This window comes from Bombus pyrosoma, linkage group LG16, assembly GCF_014825855.1.
Source record: "Bombus pyrosoma isolate SC7728 linkage group LG16, ASM1482585v1, whole genome shotgun sequence".
NCBI lineage: Eukaryota > Metazoa > Arthropoda > Insecta > Hymenoptera > Apidae > Bombus > Bombus pyrosoma.
Genome location: NC_057785.1, coordinates 4751944 through 4775105, shown reverse-complemented (window position 1 = coordinate 4775105; position 23162 = coordinate 4751944). Strand labels below are relative to the sequence as shown.

At 35.5% G+C, this 23162-nt stretch overlaps 1 protein-coding gene, 1 long non-coding RNA gene and 1 other non-coding gene across 15 annotated transcripts in view; 1 reads left to right on the top strand and 2 right to left on the bottom strand.

Moving 5' to 3' along the window:
• The window catches only part of LOC122576296 (cytospin-A-like), a 30779-nt gene that overhangs the window by 7464 nt on the left and 153 nt on the right, over window positions 1-23162 (bottom strand). Inside the window, exons 2-7 of one of the 12 annotated variants that reach the window (XM_043746379.1) lie at window positions 23001-23086; window positions 21224-21561; window positions 20352-20513; window positions 15048-15145; window positions 11060-11203; window positions 2228-2570 (exon numbers count right to left, since the gene is read on the bottom strand). In XM_043746379.1, coding sequence (XP_043602314.1) covers window positions 2228-2570; window positions 11060-11203; window positions 15048-15133 — 573 coding nt within the window. In that variant the 5' untranslated portion in view covers window positions 15134-15145; window positions 20352-20513; window positions 21224-21561; window positions 23001-23086. The other 11 variants (XM_043746378.1, XM_043746380.1, XM_043746382.1 and 8 more) reach the window with 11 other exon arrangements.
• On the top strand, window positions 4539-11066 carry LOC122576309. Of its 2 annotated transcripts, none has more exons than XR_006319696.1 (3): window positions 4539-4680; window positions 4814-5157; window positions 9505-11066. It is a non-coding gene; the product is annotated as an uncharacterized LOC122576309 (long non-coding RNA). The 2 variants fall into 2 exon arrangements; XR_006319695.1 differs by lacking the exon at window positions 9505-11066 and adding an exon at window positions 5238-5379.
• On the bottom strand, window positions 13565-13636 carry Trnac-gca. The gene has a single exon. It is a non-coding gene; the product is annotated as a tRNA-Cys (tRNA).

The following is a 23162-nucleotide window of genomic DNA, read 5'->3' as shown; positions in this document are numbered from 1 at the left end:
TCTTATTTCCTTCGATCTCTTGATTATGCGGCGAATAAATGTCAACATTTTAGGTTAGGTCTACGAAATTCAACCAAACATCTCGCAACTTTCTAAATGAGTGATGGTTGTCTATTTATGACTCTTTGAGGAAGTGTAAACAATTTATAAAGGAAGTTGTTCCTTGTCGTTTACCGTAGACGTGGAGAAACAACGTTTTTTCATAGCGTTCGCGGTCGTTTCACTTCACAAGTTTCCTTCCTCCGTAAACATCCCTCTTCCTACGCCCTCTGGCTATCCTTTAAATACGCGGGATAATGTTTCAACCCCTTCATGAAAAAACAAAAATTCAATACGAAACAGAATATTTATTTATTTTAGGAAGATCAATTTTTTCTGTCACTTTTTATAAGTATGGTTAATGGATGCTTTAGTTTTCACTATCTTTATTTTATTAAATACATTTATAATAAAATTGAATCTTTTGTTTTTTACAGTTATCTAATGCTTTCACAAAACTTTAATTAGCGGGAAAAATAATCCTAACTTTTTTTGGTAAGTATGTAATTACCATCTAGATTTATAAAAGAGGATCACAAATCATTTTTATAAATGATAATGTTTTCGATAGACTATTTGTAATTAAGTGAACTTGAAAAATTGTCGGGAAAAATAATCCTGACCCTCTATGGGTAAGTAATCAACTATATTTACAAAAAGGAGATCAACGATCACTTTCATAGATTGTAGATTGTATTTTTATAGATTATTCATTCAATAATCAAATATTATGTAATATTGAATAGTGAATCTAATAAGTGAACAAATGTGTTTAATTATTTCAGACTTAAGACTGTCTTAAATTATAAGATTATACTGAGTGATTGCATAACATCCGCTTTTCATGATACCAGTAAGCATGGCTAAAGGGTAAAAAAAGGATCACCCACGTTCACCTTGAATCGTTGTTAATGTCGGTAAATAACCTGCTCCATCTCGTAGAAACTGCCCTCGAAGACGATCTCCTGTGTTTGTTTTCCTTGTAAGGTCAATGATGTTAGACGAGAATGGGGATTTAAGTGGGAGAAGTAGATCCACACGTGAGGTAGAACAACGGAAAGAGAGGAGATAGAGAGAGACCGAAATGAAAGCAAATAGTACAATAAATAGATACACGAATCTTTCAATACATACAAACTTTTATCTATTAATTTTGTTTTAATGTAAGTTTGAAAAATTGATATTTCCACCATTTTCAAAACTGACTTTAAATAAGATGTGTGTCTTGTTAATTACTGGAAATAGATGTTTGTTCAACACATCGTAAGTAACTTCTTCAACGCTCATTTATAGTTCGTTAAAACTGCTATTAGCTGATGGATATTTCTAAACGGACATGTATTAGATTGTTTAGAAAATCTGTAGCAAAAGTTAAGAAAAATGTATATGTAATTCGAATTTTTACCATTTATAACTTCACAACTTCTTTCTCGAAGAATTGATCGTCTTTTCCATTTTAAAATAAATTTTGCAATGACTACTGTAAATAATGATGAAAATACTGTGTTTGGTAATTAAATCAGATAGAGATGAACATTCCAGCTACAGTTTAAAATTTGTTGGACATATGAGATATAACAGTATTTTTTTACTGCAAAAAAGAAACCTGTCTTATTGGCAATTTTCGATGAATCTTTTTAATTCATTTTAATATCCAATTCTTCTTTGTTGAAACGCTTCATAATTTGATAGAAATTCATAATAAAAATGCTACAAACTTTTTAAATGACCCAAATAGATATTAATCAATTTAGTGTAGATATAAAGAGTAAAGGGAAAAACAGAGAACGTCACAAAATAGCTTTATCGAGAAAATTAAATTTTAATATTTTAGTCCACTAGGAAAGAAACAACATTCAATAAATTGAACTGTATTTTTCACACATAAAATGAAATTATATCTTACTTAGATATCGTACAAAAGAACGATTAATAAAATATTAATTACTTTTACCTGTGTTTTGTTCCAACACAGAATAGACATTCCCTGTTTTTAACCAGTACACCAAATTCTTAGGACTATCTTATAGAGACATTTTGAACATTATAATCATTGTGATCTAATAGTATTGCACTCCCAATTATCATAAACAAAATGTGTTAGAAAATGGAAAATCACGAAAAATAGACATTCCTCGTTATTTTCCTTTACTCATTAGGAAGGTTAAGGTTAAAATAGGAAAATTACCTTGAGAGAGGTGAGTTCAGCGCGTAGTTCGTGAAGATGCTGAGCATCGCAAGATGCCTCACGTAGATTCGACTCGAGTCGTGCGTGGTCCTTGCGCAACACCTCGATCTCACGCTCCAGCTCCTGCATCCTGGACCCCTTGCCGGGTCCCTTTGGATTGAAGCTACCCTTAGCGTTCCCTTTGGCTCCTTCCTTACCGAGGGAGCCCCAGTTGCCTACCGATGGGTTTTCGTTCTTCGCCTCAAGCGAGGAGGCACTTGGCGCCTGACGCAGCGGGATCTGTTGCTGTTGTTGCTGCTGCGACTGCGTCGGCGGTTGTTGTTGGCCTCTGCGAAACAGCGATCTGAACTTCATCATGGTCGCTCTTCACACTTCACTGGACACTTAATCGAAATTCCAAAACCATCATTCCCGAAAACACGAACATTTATTATCCTCTCATCGTTCAGCTAACGACATTATCATAATGTTCAATTTATAATTATTATTCACTTTACAAACCGATTACGTTAGATAAGATCATTGAACAAAATTATTTATACTCCTACAAGACTTATTTAAAGTCTCCATTGTATTCCATTTTACAGGTAACACGATCCCAATCGATAAGAATTTCATCTCGGGGATCTATTCCCCTCACAAGGACAAACTTCATTAGCAACAAATATACATATTAGAGATAATCTAGATTCCCTATAATCAATGCTTTTACGTTATACACAATAGCCTAATGAAAGAAAATTTTTAATACAGTTGTTTTTTACTCTTTTTGTAGGATAGCATAGATGTATCTATACTAAGGTTTACGGTGAAATTCTACAGAATGCTTTGTAAGGAAAATGTGCTACTTTCACGTCGTCGAATTAACAACATCGGATTTCAAGTATAACTAGTATACACGAGGAAAAGTTTCTTCGACTTCTTTTTTCTTCAAACGAGCTTTCTCGATCCCTGAACGATGTCACTTGAAGTTAAGGTTACACGACGAGGGAAAGACGAAATCGTTTAGCAACAGCGTGTGACACGATCCCGAAAAGGAATTCGAAAATTCGTATACGAGATGCGACGACCTCGAGCCACTTATCGAGGTCTATGTGTCTCTCACGATCGTTTACGTATTCCAGCCGAGCACGTACGGAGGATTCGGCTGGATCTTAGCCTCCGACGGCGACCACTTGTTGCATCGACCGGCCGACCTCCGTGGCGCGAGTGTATTTCTTCTCGATGTTTGTTCGAAAGATACGCTTGCATTCTTGAACGTCGAATTCGCCAGATAGAAACCTTCCAAATGAATCCCCGATGAAACCGAGCGACCAAGCTTCGTTCAAAGTTTGAACTTCAAGCACATCGGTAGTTTAAAGCCACTTGCGAAATTCCAATCATTGATAATTCAACGTTCTATATGTATTATGGTACATTCGTTAGTTTTTGGATAAAGAATTTGAAATTCGAAACTGAAACTTATTTGTACTATCGATGATATAATTCTTTTTTGTATGATTTGAAGAACTTTCCTTTGAAGAACACAGAAAAACAACACAGCCTCTACAGCGGTGCATCGAGCACTGAATACGAGTCTCGACTTGTGTCCCCTCCAGAATAGTCTACCCCACCACGGGCCCCGACCATTTTGCTGGACGAAGGGCTTGAGAACGCGTCTAGGCGTCGAATATATACTTGGAAGTTACTGTAGCAAACGATGATGCTGCTAATCCTTTTCAGGATCCACTTTTGATACACACAAAATATGCTCTTTATCTAAAGAGCGATTATTCTCATTTTTCTATCTATGACGAATCGTTATCAGGCTATCGCAAGGACATCATGATGTTTATCATACGGACGAAATATACCGTGCGACAGTAGTGTGAGGTAGTGAAATTTCAATTGCATAAGATTGCTTCGGATTTCTCGCGAAATGAAAGATTCATTGAGAACAAATGGAAGCTGTTTAAAGAAGAAAATTAAGAAATAAGTATAGAGAAGCACTGATTCTTAAAAAATATTTTACATAAAATATTCTTGCGAGAATTAGGAACTTCATAGAGCCATCTACAAAGTTTGAAATGTTGAAATTTCACGCACTTTCAGCAAGAGTCCTGTTAAACCGATCGAGTCGCCGATGGGGTTTCGATCATTCGATTTCTTGTTCGATTTTTTCACAACGAAGATCCCTGTAACCGCAACAGCGAGAGAAGATGAAAGAGAAACAAAGATAATTGGCGAGGATCGTGGTGGGGCTTAAGACAGCCTGCGCCAACTCTCTGGGAACGAGTACATACGCCGTCGAAGATGGTTAGGCGAGTACAGAGGGGCGAGGAAGAGGAGGTAGAAGCTGCTTAAGGAGGCCACGGAATCTGCAGACGTCTCACCGTCGACCAGTTTTCTCATACGGTCGACATATGGTATGTACCCGGTGGCCTAAACTTCCACAGGATAAATCTCTACCTGAGGTGAGCCCTTGACCTACCTTCTAATGCAAAACTGATTATTACAATCAACATATATTATCAGATGTTAACTCAAAAACATTATAGAATGGCGTTCATATCATTTCTTAAATCCGTTTCCCATGTATGTACATAGATTCTGAATTCTATAGAATAAGGAGATCTAAATACTAGTCTAGACTAGTATAGCTGAATTAGTATACCAAGCTTGTGTGAGCTAAGTCCGACGACATGACTCAAGTCTTGCCAAGGTCTGGGTTAAATATAAGTCTAGGCTGGGTCTAGGTTGAATCTACTTATATTATCGAAATGAAATTTTATATTTCTGCTAATATTTGTAACTTGGGTTACGCGAGAGTTATCCAAAATTAAAATGGAACAAGATGGTTCAGAACGCGAAAAACGAAATCAGTCTCTTTGGAATGTCCGAATCGATGACTCGACTCTAACGACTGTAATCTGATAAGGATCGATTTCAAGGTAAGTTAAATAACGTGGACAAAATGCAATGCTGTGCATATACCTGATCGCATTATAAAGCTAACACATACGTAAAGCAGGCTTATTATGGACCTATTTTCGTGACACTATGCAACGTGCGCATACGTGTCATTATCAGACCCGTATTGGCGCTTTTCTATTCAGTTTAGCGGAAATACAACGCTTCCACTTCGTCATCGCAAATATCTTCAGGCATATAGACGTCGAGGCTGCGGAAAAACGATCCAAAAAAAAGACAAGCAGAAATGCGTCTAAATATACATGGTCGCGATGCGATGTTGGAAAGTATCCTGGCTAGCGTCCACTGGCGCCGAATCTAAAAAAAAGTCTGGGGAATACACGTTTGGCAGATTTAATATAATAAGCTCGTTGTACGGGGTGTTGCGAAAATTCCTATGAATAATCATTCGATTCAGTGTTTCTTTTCTTTTTATATGTACATACAGTGAATCACAGAAGTATTCGAATACTTGTATATACATTTTATGAATATATTATGTTGAAATTTCATTAACACTGTCATGAGACTATTGCGAGTAATATCATAATAAATATAATCAATATATACATTCCTGCTTCAAATTTTATCAATACAATCATGACAGTTGTTTTCATTACATGATAGTGATATTTCAAACTGTTTTACAAAATAAGTTCTCAATTTTTATAAGTTACTACATATTCATAACGAAATCTGAAGAAAATGTTTAATTAAAAATCAATTAAGATCTTTCTTTTTCTTTGGGTGGTATCCTAACCTACTTCACCGACACGTTACTTTGCTCGATCTAAATAATATTTACTGGATTATGTGGAATACCTGTTGCACTTTATAAATACATACATACATATCTCTCCGTGAGACTAAAGAACAGAAGGAACAATGAGAAGAATTCAAATATCTCATCGAGCGATCAACCCGTTTGAATATTATGTTCTCCTAATTGTCTAGAACAACATATAATTGCGTCTAGCATGGTTTAACATTTCCCAGGCGTACGAAGGTGGATGCGTTGGTAATATCAATAAGAGAATGTCCGCTACAATGTAGACACGTCGGCTTGTCGATGCACCTAAACGTTCGCGCGTTGTTCATTCCTCGATTAATATTCCATATAACGTTCCTATGCAACAATTTACGTCATTGCGTTCCTCCAGACGCCATTAGATTGATTGAACATTTCTTATCTCGATGGTTCTTCAGCCCTTCGATTTGTTCTGCTTCCCTCAACATTTGTTTAACTGACCTTATAGTTAACTCTCGTCATTCTAACTTTAAAGAAAAGGTATCCAATTCTTTGTCTCTTTCTATTCGAATCAGAATACGAAAATAGAGCGAAATATAAGTCAGACTGTTCGGTAAACGAGATCAAGGCTGATGGAACGTGCTTTCTCTGAATCACCGTGACATCAAGCGTTTAGCTTGATCGAACTAACGAGCTTATAAACCTCTTTCGCGAATTGTCACGTCCAAGGAATTGCGTCGCTTATAACATGGCCTTATCTGTGGCTCAAGGAGACGCAAAAGAGATATCATTATCGCCAGGTGTAAGTGTAGGAGGTTCCATCGCTCATGCATACTTTATGACGTGATCGACTCGTGTAATAGCATTCGGTCAGACAATGATTTCGGCGAATTCTTGTCTTCGGTGATTTGTAGGCGAGAGAAAGGAGCTATGGATTTTTTTGCGGCGACACTGTAAGATAAGGAACGATGTGAGATGTCGGTAAATTGGACGGAAATTTAAAAAAGGTCGAACTTTGTTTTGGGACACACCGAATTTGTGACTTCATTTCTTAAATCTTTTTATCATTTTTTAAGTTCCTTTTTAAATTACTATACACTTTACAAAACAAACTTTACTTACAACAAATATAAAACCCTATGCACGACGTAGACATGAATAAAGTATACTTAAAATAAATAAAAAAGTTGAAAAAACTTTTTCGTAACATATAGTGCAAAATAGGAAAGTTTGAAATTGATACACTATGAATTTTAGTAATATCTGTATTAAAAATTTTTAATTTTAAATGTCATCTATTCTGTGGCATTGCTCTTATTAAATACATATCCATTTTGTAAAATTATGATATCTTTTTTTGTATTTTTTATTCTATAAACTTTCTTTTGTCCGCCACTATATGATAAAAATACTAGTTTTAAGATATAGGTATCGTTATTTTAAACGTTATACATATATACGTATTCAGTGTGCTCCAAAATGAAGCTCAGTCGGTAAAAATGACGATGATCGGTGACGACAGAATAAGCAAAGGAAAAAAAATACGCAGGCGTATTTTCGTCACGCGGCTGCGATACGCTTGATACAAACATTTATATCCAAAGCAAACAGCGATTGTTGCAGTCGTCTTGTGCAAATATTGAACAGGCAATGATTACAAGGCTGGAATGTGGGTTGTCTTCCATTTGATTCGGTTCGAATTCTGGATTCTTTTTTGGAAGTGGCTGATAAACGATTACGAAGAATAGATAAAGGCCGTGGTGCGGAGTTGATGTTGATTCCTCGGTTAGCTTATGCATGACGTCACTCTGTTCCCCGTTTTCTACCAATTGACTTTGCCCTTATTCAAAGGCCTTTTTAGAGCGTCTCGTCGCAAGCTTCTATTATAGTGATTCCATTCATAATAGCCTCTGTCTGTATCTTTTAGAAATATTCAAAGTTTGTCAGACCTAAGTGTACCAGTGTATATTCAGAAATTTCGAAGCGAAAGTTAAAATAGATTTAGCTAGAATAAACTTATATACAACATTTAAAGATATATAAAGTTATATAAAACATTTTAAAATTTCATTGGCACTGAACATAAATAATTTACCAATTAATTTGATAGTTACAAGCTGTAGATTATACAGTTCTTTCTTACAATTTTATATCAAAGAGGATAATTAGGTAATTTGTAATTTGAAAGGATCTAGATATTAACTGTGGTTGTTAAAGATTATGCGTGCTATCTGTTGCATGAGGTTCATTGATAACTGATGGCGACTTAAAGACTTCACTAACGCGTTTACTCGGCTGAACACCGTTCTATGGTGGATCGCCGTAAATACAAAGAAGTTATCGGACTGCAACGAGTAGCTCATTGACTTTTGATTCACTGGGTATGTAGGTCGTCCGACGTCGACCAAGTACCGCTCTCATTGTCAGAGTGGGTCGTCGATCCGTCGAACAGTCGCCACTTTAGAGACCCCGTAAGAATCGACCTGTGCCTTTCTTCTCTCTCTCTCTCTCTCTCTCCTTTTCTCTGTATTAGCGTAAAGAGCCGCATCTTTAGATCTTAATTAAGAGACGACAACGAGCAGACATTGTTGACTGACTTTACGCCAAACAACTGTATACTCTCCAGGAGATATCACTCGCGGACTTCAACTTTACTACGGATATATATTCTCGTTCATAAATATTAGGACATTTGCTGGATTTATACGAAATATGACATTTAATCTAGAATATCAAGAAGAGAATTAATCAATTAGAGTTTTATATTTATGCAAGATTTTAATGTATTTAAGAACTCTTCAGGAAGTGGTGGTTATAGGAGAAAAATGAGCGTGACTTATCTGATGTAATGGAGAGGTTGATTTATAATCACCTGGAACAGGATTGGACCAGTTAGTAGGTTAGAATGGACCTCTTACGTCAAACAGCATGATTCAGAGGGAAATGTTAGAAGGAAGAAATGTATACAGGTTGGTCAGACTAACCAGATATCCCTGAAAGAATAATGAATCGATTTAGTTACTATAATTTTGTATGTATGCGCGAGCAACAGATTAGAATATACAGTGGTTCATGAAAGTGTTCCACCATTTATAGAAATTTTTTATGAATATATTATGTTATGACTCTTATGATTCTATCGTTAAATTTGAAATAAATCAGAAAATATATGTATATAATATGAAAATTATGCGTCCAAGTATGCATTACAGTATAATGTAGTCCTAGAAATTGTAAAAGCATAATGAATTATCTATTACAAATAGACTATTCATGGTGTCTACCAATTTTTTCACTAAATATACATTTGCAACAAATGTATATTTTGCAACTCTATATCAATTTTTAAATTGATTCCAAATTTTACCGATACAATCGTGATAGCCGAGTCTCATGAGAGCGTCAATGAAATTTCAGAATGTTTTATATAACACGTACATATAATAAATACATGAAAGTTTTCTATGGTAAATCTTCAAAGACTTTCGTTAACTACTGTATCGATGTAACGATGTCTAATTATACAGGATTCAAATAAAACGTCCTGAAAACAACCATCAGGAGTAATTATGAATAATAGTTTATAGGAGGAACCATGATGTGATAACACTTGCTATCGAGAGAGCATAGTGTCCAAAAAGCTGGTCGATTTCATTAAGAAGTTGTTGGATGAAGTCAATGAAGTCACCAGGTATGGTGAACCAATCGAGAGTAATGTATAACCCCCTGATTTACATTCGCACGTGTTCTCAAGGCATCATGAGGTGACTTTTGGAGAGTCCTTTCGGCCACTCAAGTCTGGCGGAGGTGTTGGCGGTCTCCGTCACAAAGAACAGGAGGAAAGGAAGGAAAGTGCAGCCAGTGCAAAAAAGGAACTGTTTCAAAGCGCGGTAGCACTTTCTGCGGACCAAAATTCGCCTGCTTAGCAGCGTAAAGCTATTGCACGTAACAATCAACTAGCGTATCTTGACAGTAGGAGAAAGTGTACTCTATACAGTCCCGGACTTCCACTTTTCTAACTCACGCAAACCAAATCTTCGTCTGTGGAAAACGCAACAAGTGAAGTCTGGCTTATACTAATTTTTATAGAAAGTAGAGACGATAGAAAAGTTAGAAATAGATATAGTGGCTTACGAAAGTATTCGAAAACTGTTAGAAGCTTTTTATGTACATATATATTATACAAAACATTTTGAAATCTGATATCGATCAAATTTGAAATAGATTAGGAAGACTATTATTGACTTAAGATTTCCACGATGGTTTTTTGAATTCATCATATTTGGTCTTCAGGTTATCAATCGTGTTATATATTATTTTGTAAGCCGATCTTTCGTGAACGTTGTAATTCACTTCTTCAGGGTTATCCTGAAACTGAGCTTTTCCAGGTATTTTTTATGGTCGTGTTCAGAACACGATTTCCATTGGTCAACCAGAGGCACTTCTTTGACCATAAAAAGCATTAGCAAAATCTGGAAATACTCAGTTTCAGTACAACACTGAAGACGTAAAATACAACGTCCACGAAACGTCGGCTTACAAAGCAATATATAATATGATTGATAACCTGAAGATCAATTATGAATAGTATTCATGCCGTATACTAATTTTCTACTGAGTGTATATTTGCGATATATGTCTTGTAATTTCTATATACATGTCCAATTAATACGGTAGTACAATAATTACAATGATCGTGTCTCGTTACGGTGTTAACGAATTTTCAAAAAGTTTTGTAGAATGCATATAATATATTCATAAAAAATACTGTGGTCGGTATACGAGTACTTCTGTGAACCACTGCTTTTTTGATATAAAATTATGATATTCGTCTGTTATGTTGCACATACATGTACGTTTAACAGCGTACAAGTAACATATGGCATCGAGAAATGATCGGGAAAGAAGCGTGTATGAGGTCACTGAACCTTCCTATGAGCTAACGACGCATCGTACGTATCCCTTTTCTCTCTTTTCGCGTTCGTTTCGGTTTTTTCCTGTTCCGTAAAAGAGAGGAGGCCGCCACACGCGCCTAACTGGCAAAACGTGTCACATGGCTCGCATCATTGTGAGAGACGCATGGTTTGTGGTAATGGTAATCCAATCGCCGGAGACTTGTTCGACTTGAAACTCACTTGTGGTGTCGCTCCTCTAGCTTCGCCTCGTGTCTGCCAGGCCGCTCGACTTTTCTGCTCGTTGGCCTTTTCGGGCTGAAAAACGACGCGACCACGTCCCGCTTTTTTCCCGTGCCGGCCGGTGGCTTTGGTTCGGGTTTCGATCTGAAATTTTCAATAAAAACGCTGTTTTTATATTTAGGAGATATTACAGAGACGAGAATTTGTAAAATCGAGCAAACACGATTCGAATACGATCTTTAATTTGTAACTGGATTGTGAGTAACCTAAGTTATAAATTTAACAAATTGAAATTTGTGTACTTGTATTCTAAATTTGTATATTATTATATTTTTAACCTGATATAATACGTTAAATACAATGTATGTCACGGAGACTTCAATTACACATATATTACAAAGCCTATGGTTGATTGCAACAATCCTGTTGCTACATGCATTACAAAGTGACAAAGCGTATTAAATTTTCATGAGCGAAAGAGTGGACAAAAACGATGCATACGATCACCGAATCATGTAAGATTTCTTCAAGAAATATGCAAATGACTAATAAAGGATTGTGCAACACGTAGGCGCGTTAACACTCCTACCTGCGCCCACAACAATCGCATGAACAGCGAACTTATTATCGAATTACAGTGACGAGGCTCCTTTACGTCTTTTTCATTCCTATTTCTACATTTCTATCTGTAAAAATTCGCCAGTAACTATCACTATACGGTTTAATCGTCCTAATTCTGGCTATTTAAATACAGTTCCTTTTTTTATAAAAAAGATTTTTACAAGAAATAAGGAAAGATTTTTAACTCTCATCTAATCATTGACCCACTGCAGAACATAACAATTTGAGACAAAATCACATGATTTCTAAATTATTAACTTAATTTAGTTTTATTACTAATCCCTATCACAGTGAAAATACAAGTAAAATACAAAATAAAATGAAATACCCTAAATACATAGTAATACATTTACTATGCACAATAGCACTATTTGGAGGTTAAATTTTAAATCTTAATAAAATCCTTTAAGAGTTCCTTTCTCGAGTTTCCTTGATTGATATTTTTTATTTTGCTAATAAAATGAAGTTTTTAAAAAAGAGACTAGATTGAAATTGTCAAAGTTAACTTAATATAGCGTAGAAAAGTGAACTTGTACTGTTATGGAATTCATGGGTCCAATTACTAAACCTAATATATATACATATATATATGTACTATCAGTTTGGTGAGCCACAAAATACAGAAACAGAGATGACAGATCGAAGAAACGTAGTAGGTTAGATCTAGTTTCCTTAAAGATCGTAGGATTTTCTTGTGTCGTTACCAGTTACCACAGACTCGTTCTCTGCAATTAAACGAGATTAATCTTTGACCCATTTAATCTTGAGCATTTAATGAATTGCGTGATCTCAACTACAATGTGTCTCCTTAAAAAAGAATGTGAAGGAACTTGAACGGATTTAAAGTGTCCAGCAATTATGACATGCATCGAGATGTGACCAGATGATGGGTCAGTTTCATCGCTGACCGCTGGTCAATGCCCCCAGTCGTTCGATCCATTTACTAAGAATGGGGATCTAGTGAATCGGATCGATTTCATTTCGTGTCTGTACTTGGCTAATGCTCTCTTAACGTCTTACGTAAACTGCCAGTAACAAGTGGTCTTAACAAGGAAAAAAAGGAACCGTTACTGGTTTCTTTACCGTAGAATATTTTTCTATATCTGGTCTGTGGATACCTATACAAATTCATATTTTGATGGAAATGATATAAATAATAGAATCTATTTAAAGATTTATATCACACATTAGGTATTATCAACGAATATACTGTATTTATGATATTTTATATACATTATATGTATTCTATGCATTTGTGTATTTTTAAATTTTCCATAAATGTATAAAAATCCGCAGCCTGTCCATTTATGCGCATAAACTGATCTTACATTTCAAAACTGAAGGGCGTACGGGGAAAAACGGGAACTGTCCATTTTTATTAATTTTCTATTCGGTAACGCATTCTATTGTGAAAACTATCAAATCACAATAATCACAATATTCAAAATGTTTCCGTAAGATAACGTTAAAGATCCGGTGTATTGATTAAAAACCGGAAATGTCCACGCTGTACTGGAACGAGACACAGACAAAAATAATTAATATTTTATTAGTCATTTCTTTGTATGACATCTAAGTAAGGTATAAACTTTATTTTATGAACAATGCAGGTAGATTCATTGAATGTTGTTACTTTTCTAGTAGACATAGATATTAAAACTTAATTTTTTCAATAAAGCTATTTTGTGACATTCTTTCTTTTCTCCTTACTCTTCATTTATGCACATAAACTAGGCCTAATATTATCATAAAAAGTAGACTTGATAAGAGTAGACTTATTAATACCATATTTCTCTTAGACTGGATACCATATATTTGATATTATCTTATAATAATTTAGAATCAAGAAATCGATAAAAATTTTATAGGGAAAGAAAAAATTATAGGGGACACCCGGGTTTGAACCGGGGACCTCTCGATCTGCAGTCGAATGCTCTACCACTGAGCTATATCCCCAATTTGATCTCAGTTTCCAAAATGGCGCTACACTTAATCCAACAAACTGGTCATAAATAAATTTTTCCCAATAAATTATACTATTTATCCAGATTACAGAATAACCGATTCAAGTATTTTTAGAAATCTGAGTTAAAATTACTTTATAATGTACTTAATTGGAATCAAATGAATTACTGTTAGTACAGTCCAGTAAAGCGATTGGTAGAGAGAAAGCGACGCCAATGGCTGCGACAGGTAGATAACGGAATTTCTGGAAAAATAATCGCTCGACCGGTTTCTCGATGCGTAACAGACAAGACAGGGTCTGTTGAAGGAAGCCATTACGATTGCGGTAACAAGCCAGGCTTCGGCCCCACGGCTTCCAATGTTTATTACATTAACCAACGAGTTTACCGCCAAGCCGACTACATACTATCGCCATCTATACGTCAACTTTTCGTATTTTCATTGTTATCGACTTACATCGACAATGTAGGAATTTTCAAAAATATATTATCGTTTGATCAAATGGAAAAATGAAATGAAATGCTCTGAAGTAAACAAACACACGTTTGTTTCGCAATAAATGGCAAAGTATACAGGCGACTTATATAGGCGCCGAAGCAGAAAAAGCGAAAGCGAATTCCTAGTGTATATATCGTTTTTAACTAGCTTTCACTCTAAACGTAACGCAAATGAAAAGCTTATCATAGAGGAATTACATTTATTAGGAATTGTATTTAGTGACTAAATTTCAATTAGTTCTAATATAACAATTCATATCTTAAATGATTTTGGCTACGAATAACTAAATCTGCGGATATTTATGTATTTTTATATTTTTATGAAGATAATTAAAGAAGTATAATTTAAATAGAGATTTGTTTACCAAATATCATAATAAACACTGTTTTGGATATTTTATATATTTTTGCATATTATGTTCACTGTATGCATTTTTGCATCTTCAGATTTCCCATAAATGTATAAAAATCTGCAGCCTATGAATAACTTATTATTAAAATTTTGTTGTTTACTTGTAATTATTATTAATTTGCGAAACATTTTTTAATTGTTTTCGGTATTGTCAACTTTACAATTAGTACTAGATAGTAAATATCAGTGACGTTCATAAAAATTGATGATGGTTGAAAATCACCAAAAATCGTTAGTGGTAACAAAAGAATCTTATCGCTATCCGTAATAGTTAATGGTAACCAAAAACAACTTCAGTCACCAGTCACAATTATGGTCACCAGTAACCAACAAAATTTTAATTATCTATAATAACTATTCTTAACTAAATTCATATAAACTAATCGTGGGATACGATCTTTAATGCTATGCCCGTTTTAAATTTATGTTATAAAGTTATGATCTCTGAATGTAATTGATTCTTATAATGGCACAACAAACAATTGGTACTCACCGGGCTTTTGTGGACTTGTTCGTGATTGGGATAGAAGTGGCTGTTGCCCGCTTAAACGGTGCCCGCCCTCCCGAACCCACGGACATTCCGCTTCGAGCCTGTGACAAACAGGAAAAGGCAACCAATTAATACAACACATACAACCAGATTTAAGAAAATATAATTAAACGGTACATCGTTCCCCCACTCGCCGTAAACCACTCTCGAGAGTATCTGATCCGAGTACATGTGAACGCACGCAAACGTCTTTGGATTAATAGTACAGGTGCAGCGTTGAAACCGCAAGTGTGACATCCTTGACAAGATATCTTCTCTTACGAACACGAATTCGATCTGTTCACGCAGTGGATACGTATTAACTGTGGCTACCAACGAAACATGCACTAAATAATTATAGAAATGAAGGCCGCCACTCGACAACGCAATACTGGCGCATCTAACATTTTCCACAGTACGCGAATATACATATATACGTATGAACTAGGTATACATATTTTGAGAAGGACGGAACCCAGAGATTCTCTTTGAATATTAGAATTATACTTAAGTGGCTACAAAAAATTTTTACATATCATATCACGTATTTTTTATAGTATTTATATAATATGTCATTAATTAAGTCCATGTATATTAAATTATATCATTTAGTAGCATGTCTAGTAACACTTATAAGTACGAAAATTTAGTACTATGAAAACGAAATATAGGACCTAATAAAAAGACGTTTAACCAAAAAATAAGGCTATGTAGGAATATTCTTTTGTAGCCACTAGCTACTGTACGTATATGCATATGTACCGAGTTCCCTCCTAAAGCGTCCAATATTTGTCGAAACATGTTGTTTGGTCCACGTCCACTACTAGGATCGATATAACTTTTCTGATACAAAAAGTCCCAATTTATTAATTGATCACGTCACAACTTTCACCGGGATCACAAACAAAACATTTCTTAACCTATAATGCACGTAGTTCACCCATAACATCTTCCATTAGGACTACACTTCTCAAGTACACAGAAAACACGACGGAATTCGAGGTGATGCGATAAGAAGTAAATCGGCTGCGATAAGTCGAGAAATATCTACGAATACACGATGACAGATAATATATTGTATCGACTTGTTCGAAAGCTATTATGAATTACGTTATACAAAACATTTTGAAATTTTATTAGTATGTATTATATATTAATAAAATTTGAAACGAATCTATAGATTATGTATATAGAAGTTATTATGTCTCAATTACCGAATATACATGTACATACTTACATTATTATTTATATTTATAATATAATCTACACTATAATATAGAATATTTTGCATAGCAGTTATAATACAATATTATAGTATTTAGGAGACTCATTCCGGGGTCATAGACAAAAAATGGAATACTCTACAAACTTGTAAAAGCTATTTAACGCAATCAATTACCAAAAAAGTTTTCAAGAAAAGACTGATGAAATCATACATACGTATATGGCAAAAGTTCGAGTTCTAGATAAATCTTTCTTAACTTTCGCTAAATATTTTCCAAACCTGATACATATATATTTGGGAATATTTGCTAGCTAATAGATAAAGCAGCGTTAATATGTTATAAATGAGCGTTGAAGAAGTTAGTTACAATGTGTTGAAGAAATACCGGTTCCCAGGAGAACTGGTGAGACCCAGTGGATTTTCAGCGAATATGCACTTGGGAGAGTTTCAATCAGAAGGGTACACGTCCGTATACGTAGCTATAAAGGTTCATCGAACCTCGCCTCGCGTACGGGTTCTCGGCCAATAATAAAGATGCATGCCCGGTACGTAACTACGTTCTGTACATACGTACGTAAGTACTACCCTGCACCCGTGGCCGCTTGCTCGACGCGAAATACTCGCGGCGTACATACTAAACTCGCAATGCACACGCGACCCGTTGTCCATCTTTCTACAGGGTGTCCCCATAGAGAATACAATCAAATTCTAATCTTAATTTAAACCCTGTGTACTCTATTAAATTCATTCAATATAATTTCCTGAAACAGGTGTCTTTCGTATAGCTGTAGTTACAATACTGTAATAGTGGCTTCACAGATTTGAAACTATGATCATTAGATCGTAGATATTTATGCATTTATGGAAAATACATAAGTGTACAAATACATGCAAAAATACATAAAATAAATTGCTGATTATTATTGCACGTACTTATATCCATATAGCTTTATCCTTCAGTTATATCCATAAGAATAAAAAACCGCAGTCTAATCATCATTCTAGAAGCAAGAATTAAAATGATTATTAGGCTGTAAATTCTTATTTTATGAGAAATTTAAAAACGAATGTGATATGCCAAAATGTAGTAGATCCGCTAAATTCAAGAAATGACGTTTCACATGCATCAATCTTACATAAATTTATATAAATATTTACAGTTTAATAGGAACTAATAATATAATTAGTCCCTTGTTAAAGCTATATTCATGCATGATATTACGTGACCTAACTTCTTCGGCTTTTAATTAGGAAATTATAATCAACTTTTCATGGGTACACAACTCATCAGAATGAACGTGCGCAGGTACTGTTTGATGGAAGAGCGTGATACATAGCGATACAAGATCCGTTTGTACATAAGGCGCATGTGCATGACCGGTTAGTCGCTGCTAACACTAAGTTGCGCGCGATTCCTGTCCGCCGAAGGAATTGAAATTCCTGCAGAAACGGATCGTTGCCCGGTGTTCTCGTGGAACAGAACTGGTCTTACATAATTGGCAAATTGACAGATTCGCCGTTTGGACGAACGAGCGCGGACGTGTAACCCAATGGCTCGATAATCTCGCATCTATCATTTACAGTTGATTATAAACGATCTGTGCGCTCGTGCTTTGTAGTTTGTTTGTGTTTGTGGCACGGCCAAACTTCTTCACTGCTATGCAAGGTTCTTAAATACTAATTTTTTGGGGGTCAGGATGGCGTTTAGGTTTCAGGTTAATGTTATGTAGATTTATAACAGCAACAGGGTACAGTTATTAGTTCTAAAACAGATGGAGATGAGGGAGTTAGTAATTAGAAGAAGCAAATTAATTTAATTATTTAAGTCTTCAAGTTTACTCGAACCTCTATAAGGTATTTCAATAAATAAGCAAAATAGATGTAGAAGAACTCCAAGATATGAGTATGAAATAGTAGAAGTACAGAATGCTGAGAATACATCACAGATAAAGTTTCTTTGCAGTCAGGATGATGTTCAGACTTCAGGTTAAAATTATATGAATTTAGTACAGCATCTGGATAAAGTTATTAGCTCTAGAACAGATACAGGCAACATAGTTAGCAATTAGAAAAAACAAATTATAGGATTTTTTAAATATTCGGACTTAGTTAAATCTCTATAAGGTGGTTCAAAAACTAATAAATAAAACGAACTTGGAAAAACATCAAGACGTTGTTATAAAACAGAAGAAGTGCACAATGCTGAGGATGTATCGACAAATACAAGGTTCCATCGGATCTGGACGTTTTTCACGTCTGGCCGCAGGGTGTGGCGATGATAGGTTTGTTTCTTCGGCCTACACTTTGTCAACGGGAGCAGCTTGGACGGTACCGTCGCTCCGCTGGGAACACCAGACAGCCCACACAAGCGACACCCGCGTAAACGATTCAACGGGTCGCGCGGTAACCTTTATTATCTCTTGCCTTTCCTCTCTAACGCCCTTTAAACCGACTTCGATAAGTGCCTCGTGTACATGGTGTCTTTATTATACTCTATTATACATAACTTTTTCTGTACATACACGTTTAACCAGAACCCCCAGAAACCCCACGTCTCTTCGTATATACGTATATACACTATAAAGTGTGACATAACCTCATCGTAACCGCACCTGCACATAGGTATCCAATTTTAGGGTCAGGTAGAAATGGCTGGTGGTAGTATCAACCGTAAACGGGCGTCCAGCGTGGCGAGGGAACAAACCGGTCACGAGAGAGAGAGAAAGAGAGAGAGAGAGAGGAAAATCAAAACGATCCGCGTGATTCGGCAGTTCAATGCGAACTGGCTACGTCCATGCCATTCCATTCCACGTTATTCTGCTGCTGTGACCTCTCCTGACTCTCCCTCTCTCTCTTCCTCATCGGCTCGTCCCTTCGCTAGACATCATTCTGAACTCGGCGTTCGTCACACGAACAATCGGTTCCTCGATTTTTGTCACTGGTGTTTGTTTCCTTTTTTGTAATTAACTATTATTATCTCTGTGATAACGTGGTGCGTCTAGTCAGAATTTCCGAAAGAGTTCCATAGGAATAGAATGATGTACGAGATTACTGGTAATGCATTAGCCTCGAATAAACCAAATTGATCATCAACTTCACTTTTTTTGTCAATTCAATGTAGATAATGCAATTAGTTTCCAATTCTTAAAAAATGATGATTTATCGATGATTTACTGCTACAAGTAAATGACATGTGTAACAGTAAATTCCATCATAAATCTTCTGAATATTTGGTAAATGCCACTTACAATAAATTTCTCCTTCTTTGGTACGACTGATAATCAGCAATGTGACAAAATTTAGTGGAGAAAATTGATCCAAATTCGATCTATGAGGGAACGATATTTCACATGCTCCAACCCAAAATAAACTACAAGATACTTAGTACAAATACATATTATCAATCATATTAATAAGCTTTAATCCTTAGTGAGACCATCTTTAATACTTATTATATGTTCAAAGTAGTTATTATGGTGTATACTAATTTTTTAATAAATGCTAAGTATACGTTTGCAATAAATATCTTACAGCTTTTATATACATTTTCTATTTTCATTGAAATTTTACCAATAGTAAAATTTCACAATGTTCTATACATAGCACACATCGTATGTACATCTCGTATCCAGTACATGGTAACTGTGAACAGATGGTACATCCATTTCTACTAATCCATTTCGTGACTAGTCACAATGTATCGAAGAAAAAATTCTAGTCATCATCGGAGAGATCCTCCAACATTCCATAGTATGGCAAAAAATGCTGCACATGCGATGTCGTCACGACTTTTTACCTGTTAGAAGGCACGCATGAACACAGATGCATAAGCACCTATACGTGATCCACCGTTCGATTGGCTCGGTCGACCTTGGTACGCGCGAACTGGGTGACCTTCTGACCTAATCGCCGCTAATTTCATTTGCCGTGCGTGTGCATTAGGTAATATGCGAATCCCCGCGCGCATGGTGGAAGTCAGCTGCAGAGAACATTCTCCGGGAGAGCTCCTGTCGCGCTCCAAATACCTGTTCGTTTCTACCCACCTGGCGTGATTACGGCTCGTGGCGTCCCACGTAGATCTAACCATGGATCAAGAAGCTGGGGCCCTATCTGGTTGTCGTGAGAATCCATTTTTTCGCCTGTCACTTTTTCTTGCTGCTCTCGATTCGAACTCCACCCTTCCAGTTTCACCTGTAACCAATTTACTACGTTTCTGTCATCCTTTTTTAGCCCTCGGACTCGGGTTCAGGGTGAAGGTGGTGCCAACGATAAGCTATCGAAGTCTGCGGGTTGAATGCCTTCGAGTTTTTCTGGTTCCAATTTTTAATATCGCTATAATTTTTAATAGCGCTTAAGTACCAAGGCATTTGTGTGTTTGGTATATTAGACTGTTCCTACTGCATTCTTTGGACCATATCTTTCTATTTTTAATAAATTTCTTGAGCTTGAATCGTTGTTAATGCATAGAATTCTTTGTTCTCAGTTTACGCTGAAATTTTTTGTTTATCAAAATAAGAGACATAATAATTCAAACTCCAATAAAGAAGCAAAAATCATTGCGATATTCATAAAACTATATTGCGTGGCAATTGTCATCTTTCAATTGAAAATTTATATTAAATCGCATTAGGTGTTATTTTTTCACATAATCGACATCGTCAAACTTGAAATCCACCGGCATTAAATGATAGTAATAAGCTGCAAAGGGGTGCTACTTCTAAGAATCATGACTTATTATGCAAGCACCAGTCCAGAACCGTGTAATAGGTCGAATTAGTCATTAAAATTAACGGTACAGGCAGCAGGGCGGTAATTCGTGGTTTTTAGCACGGTCAGATGCAGCTAGAAGTAATTACGTTAACAGTTAACACTGGCAGAGGGACTGCGGCGATTTAAAAAATTATACGTTACTCACCGGATTCTACTGCAACACTTGATTCAAACTGTATTATCGATCGAACATCGCTAAATGTTGATCACTGTTTGGTTAATTTACTATCACCTTTGTCTATCTCATCTTAAATCGCGATCTACTAATAAGAGGCGCAATCTGAAGGAGAACGAATGCGGAACTGCATGCGGCGCGAACGACAGCCCGCGAGAGACTGCCGGTTGCAATGACGATGCATCGTCTTCGACTTGGATGGGTAAAATGGATGGATGGATGGATAAACGGCGTAGCAGCAACGACTAATCACCATGGAGCACAAATACCAATGCAACGTTATTGCATACGAATATAAATCCGCAAACCTGCAATTTGAAAGATCGTTAGGAAAAATTGACAAAGTAATGCTTCCTGGTTTTTTATCCTATGTAGTACTGACTTTTATGTATTTGTTTTTATAGATTATCTCTAACCCTTTCTTCAATTTATATATATATAATGTATTTTATAACATAACTGTGATTTTATACAATTTTATAAAATATACTAAAAATGTAAGATGTATAAAATTGTACGAAAGATATAAAATTTATAAAATTTCATAAAATAATTATGGTTATAGTAATATGCTGGCTCATACAAATATTTCAACATTCACGATAGAAATCTTCTTTATATAAAATTGTGTATAGAAGGCATTGAAATTTCATTAGCACTGTGATAAAGCACAATTGTCACAATTATATCGATAAAATTTGAAACTAATCTGAAAATGTTTGTTGAATCTCTATTACTGTTCCAATACTTAATTTTATTGTCTCGTAAATTGTATATATTGGTCAGAACCATCTTAAATAAATCTGATTAAAAAATAGCATTAGGATTGACCCTCAACAAATAGGGTAATAGGTTCTTTACGTAACTATGAGGGTGGGTCACTTTGTCCTTGAATGGAACAATAGGTGGGACATGCACGTCAGGATGTTTGTCTTGCAATTAATGATATCTGATGATCAATATTCCATTGAAACTAAACGTTTGAGACAATAGTGTTAAATCAGATGAATCAGATATGACGCTTTTGGCTACCTATTGAGAGCCAAACTATCTTAACTATGTAGCTCAACATATGGCAATCAATTGGGCTAGATAAGATACGCGAGTAATAACTCATCGCCTAATTTATTCAGTAAAATTGGATCACATATTAACACCATAACCGTGTCGAAACTACTGTTACTTTAAAATAGTCTTTATATAATTAAAAGAAAACGGGACAACAGTGGCAAGGTGCCATTAAAAATGCAACAGTTTTGTGTTACGATGCAATGAAAAATAACTGACCATCATTCGAGTCGACATTGTGAATTATTACGGAAGCATAGAAACACCTTGAAAACTCATGGTCCAGAAAAATATCTAATACTCTGTAATCTTACTTTCAATTTTCTCTCAAATTATAATCTATTTGCGGCAAAAAAGAATATAATGCATTAAATATTGAGTCATCTCTTAAGTGGTCCTTAAGTCATCCTTTATAAGGCTTTTCTGAAAGTCTGAAATTGTTTAAACGTTTAGTTTAAAGCTTAAGGTTTAACACTTAAAGTTTAAAATTGGAATAGAAAAATTAACAGGAAAAGGTAAAGAATTATAAAACAAAGAACATGGGAAAATTCATCATTGATTAATTGTCGACTGTAGTAATTTATACATTACATTAAGTATGTGCACTCTACTAATAATATATCTACAAAGTATAGTGGCCTTGAAGATGCCTTAATGTTTCCGTTAAGTTCTACATTACCTGACCTAGACCTCGCTGCTAATTTGATCGACGGAACCATGCTCACAAAGAAGCAGCTGCAGCTGCAGGTACGGATGCGTCATATTCTGGCAAGTGCATCATAGTGAACATGAGTATTCCTACCAAACTAGAGCGGCGTATGCTAAAGATAAGTCTCGGATT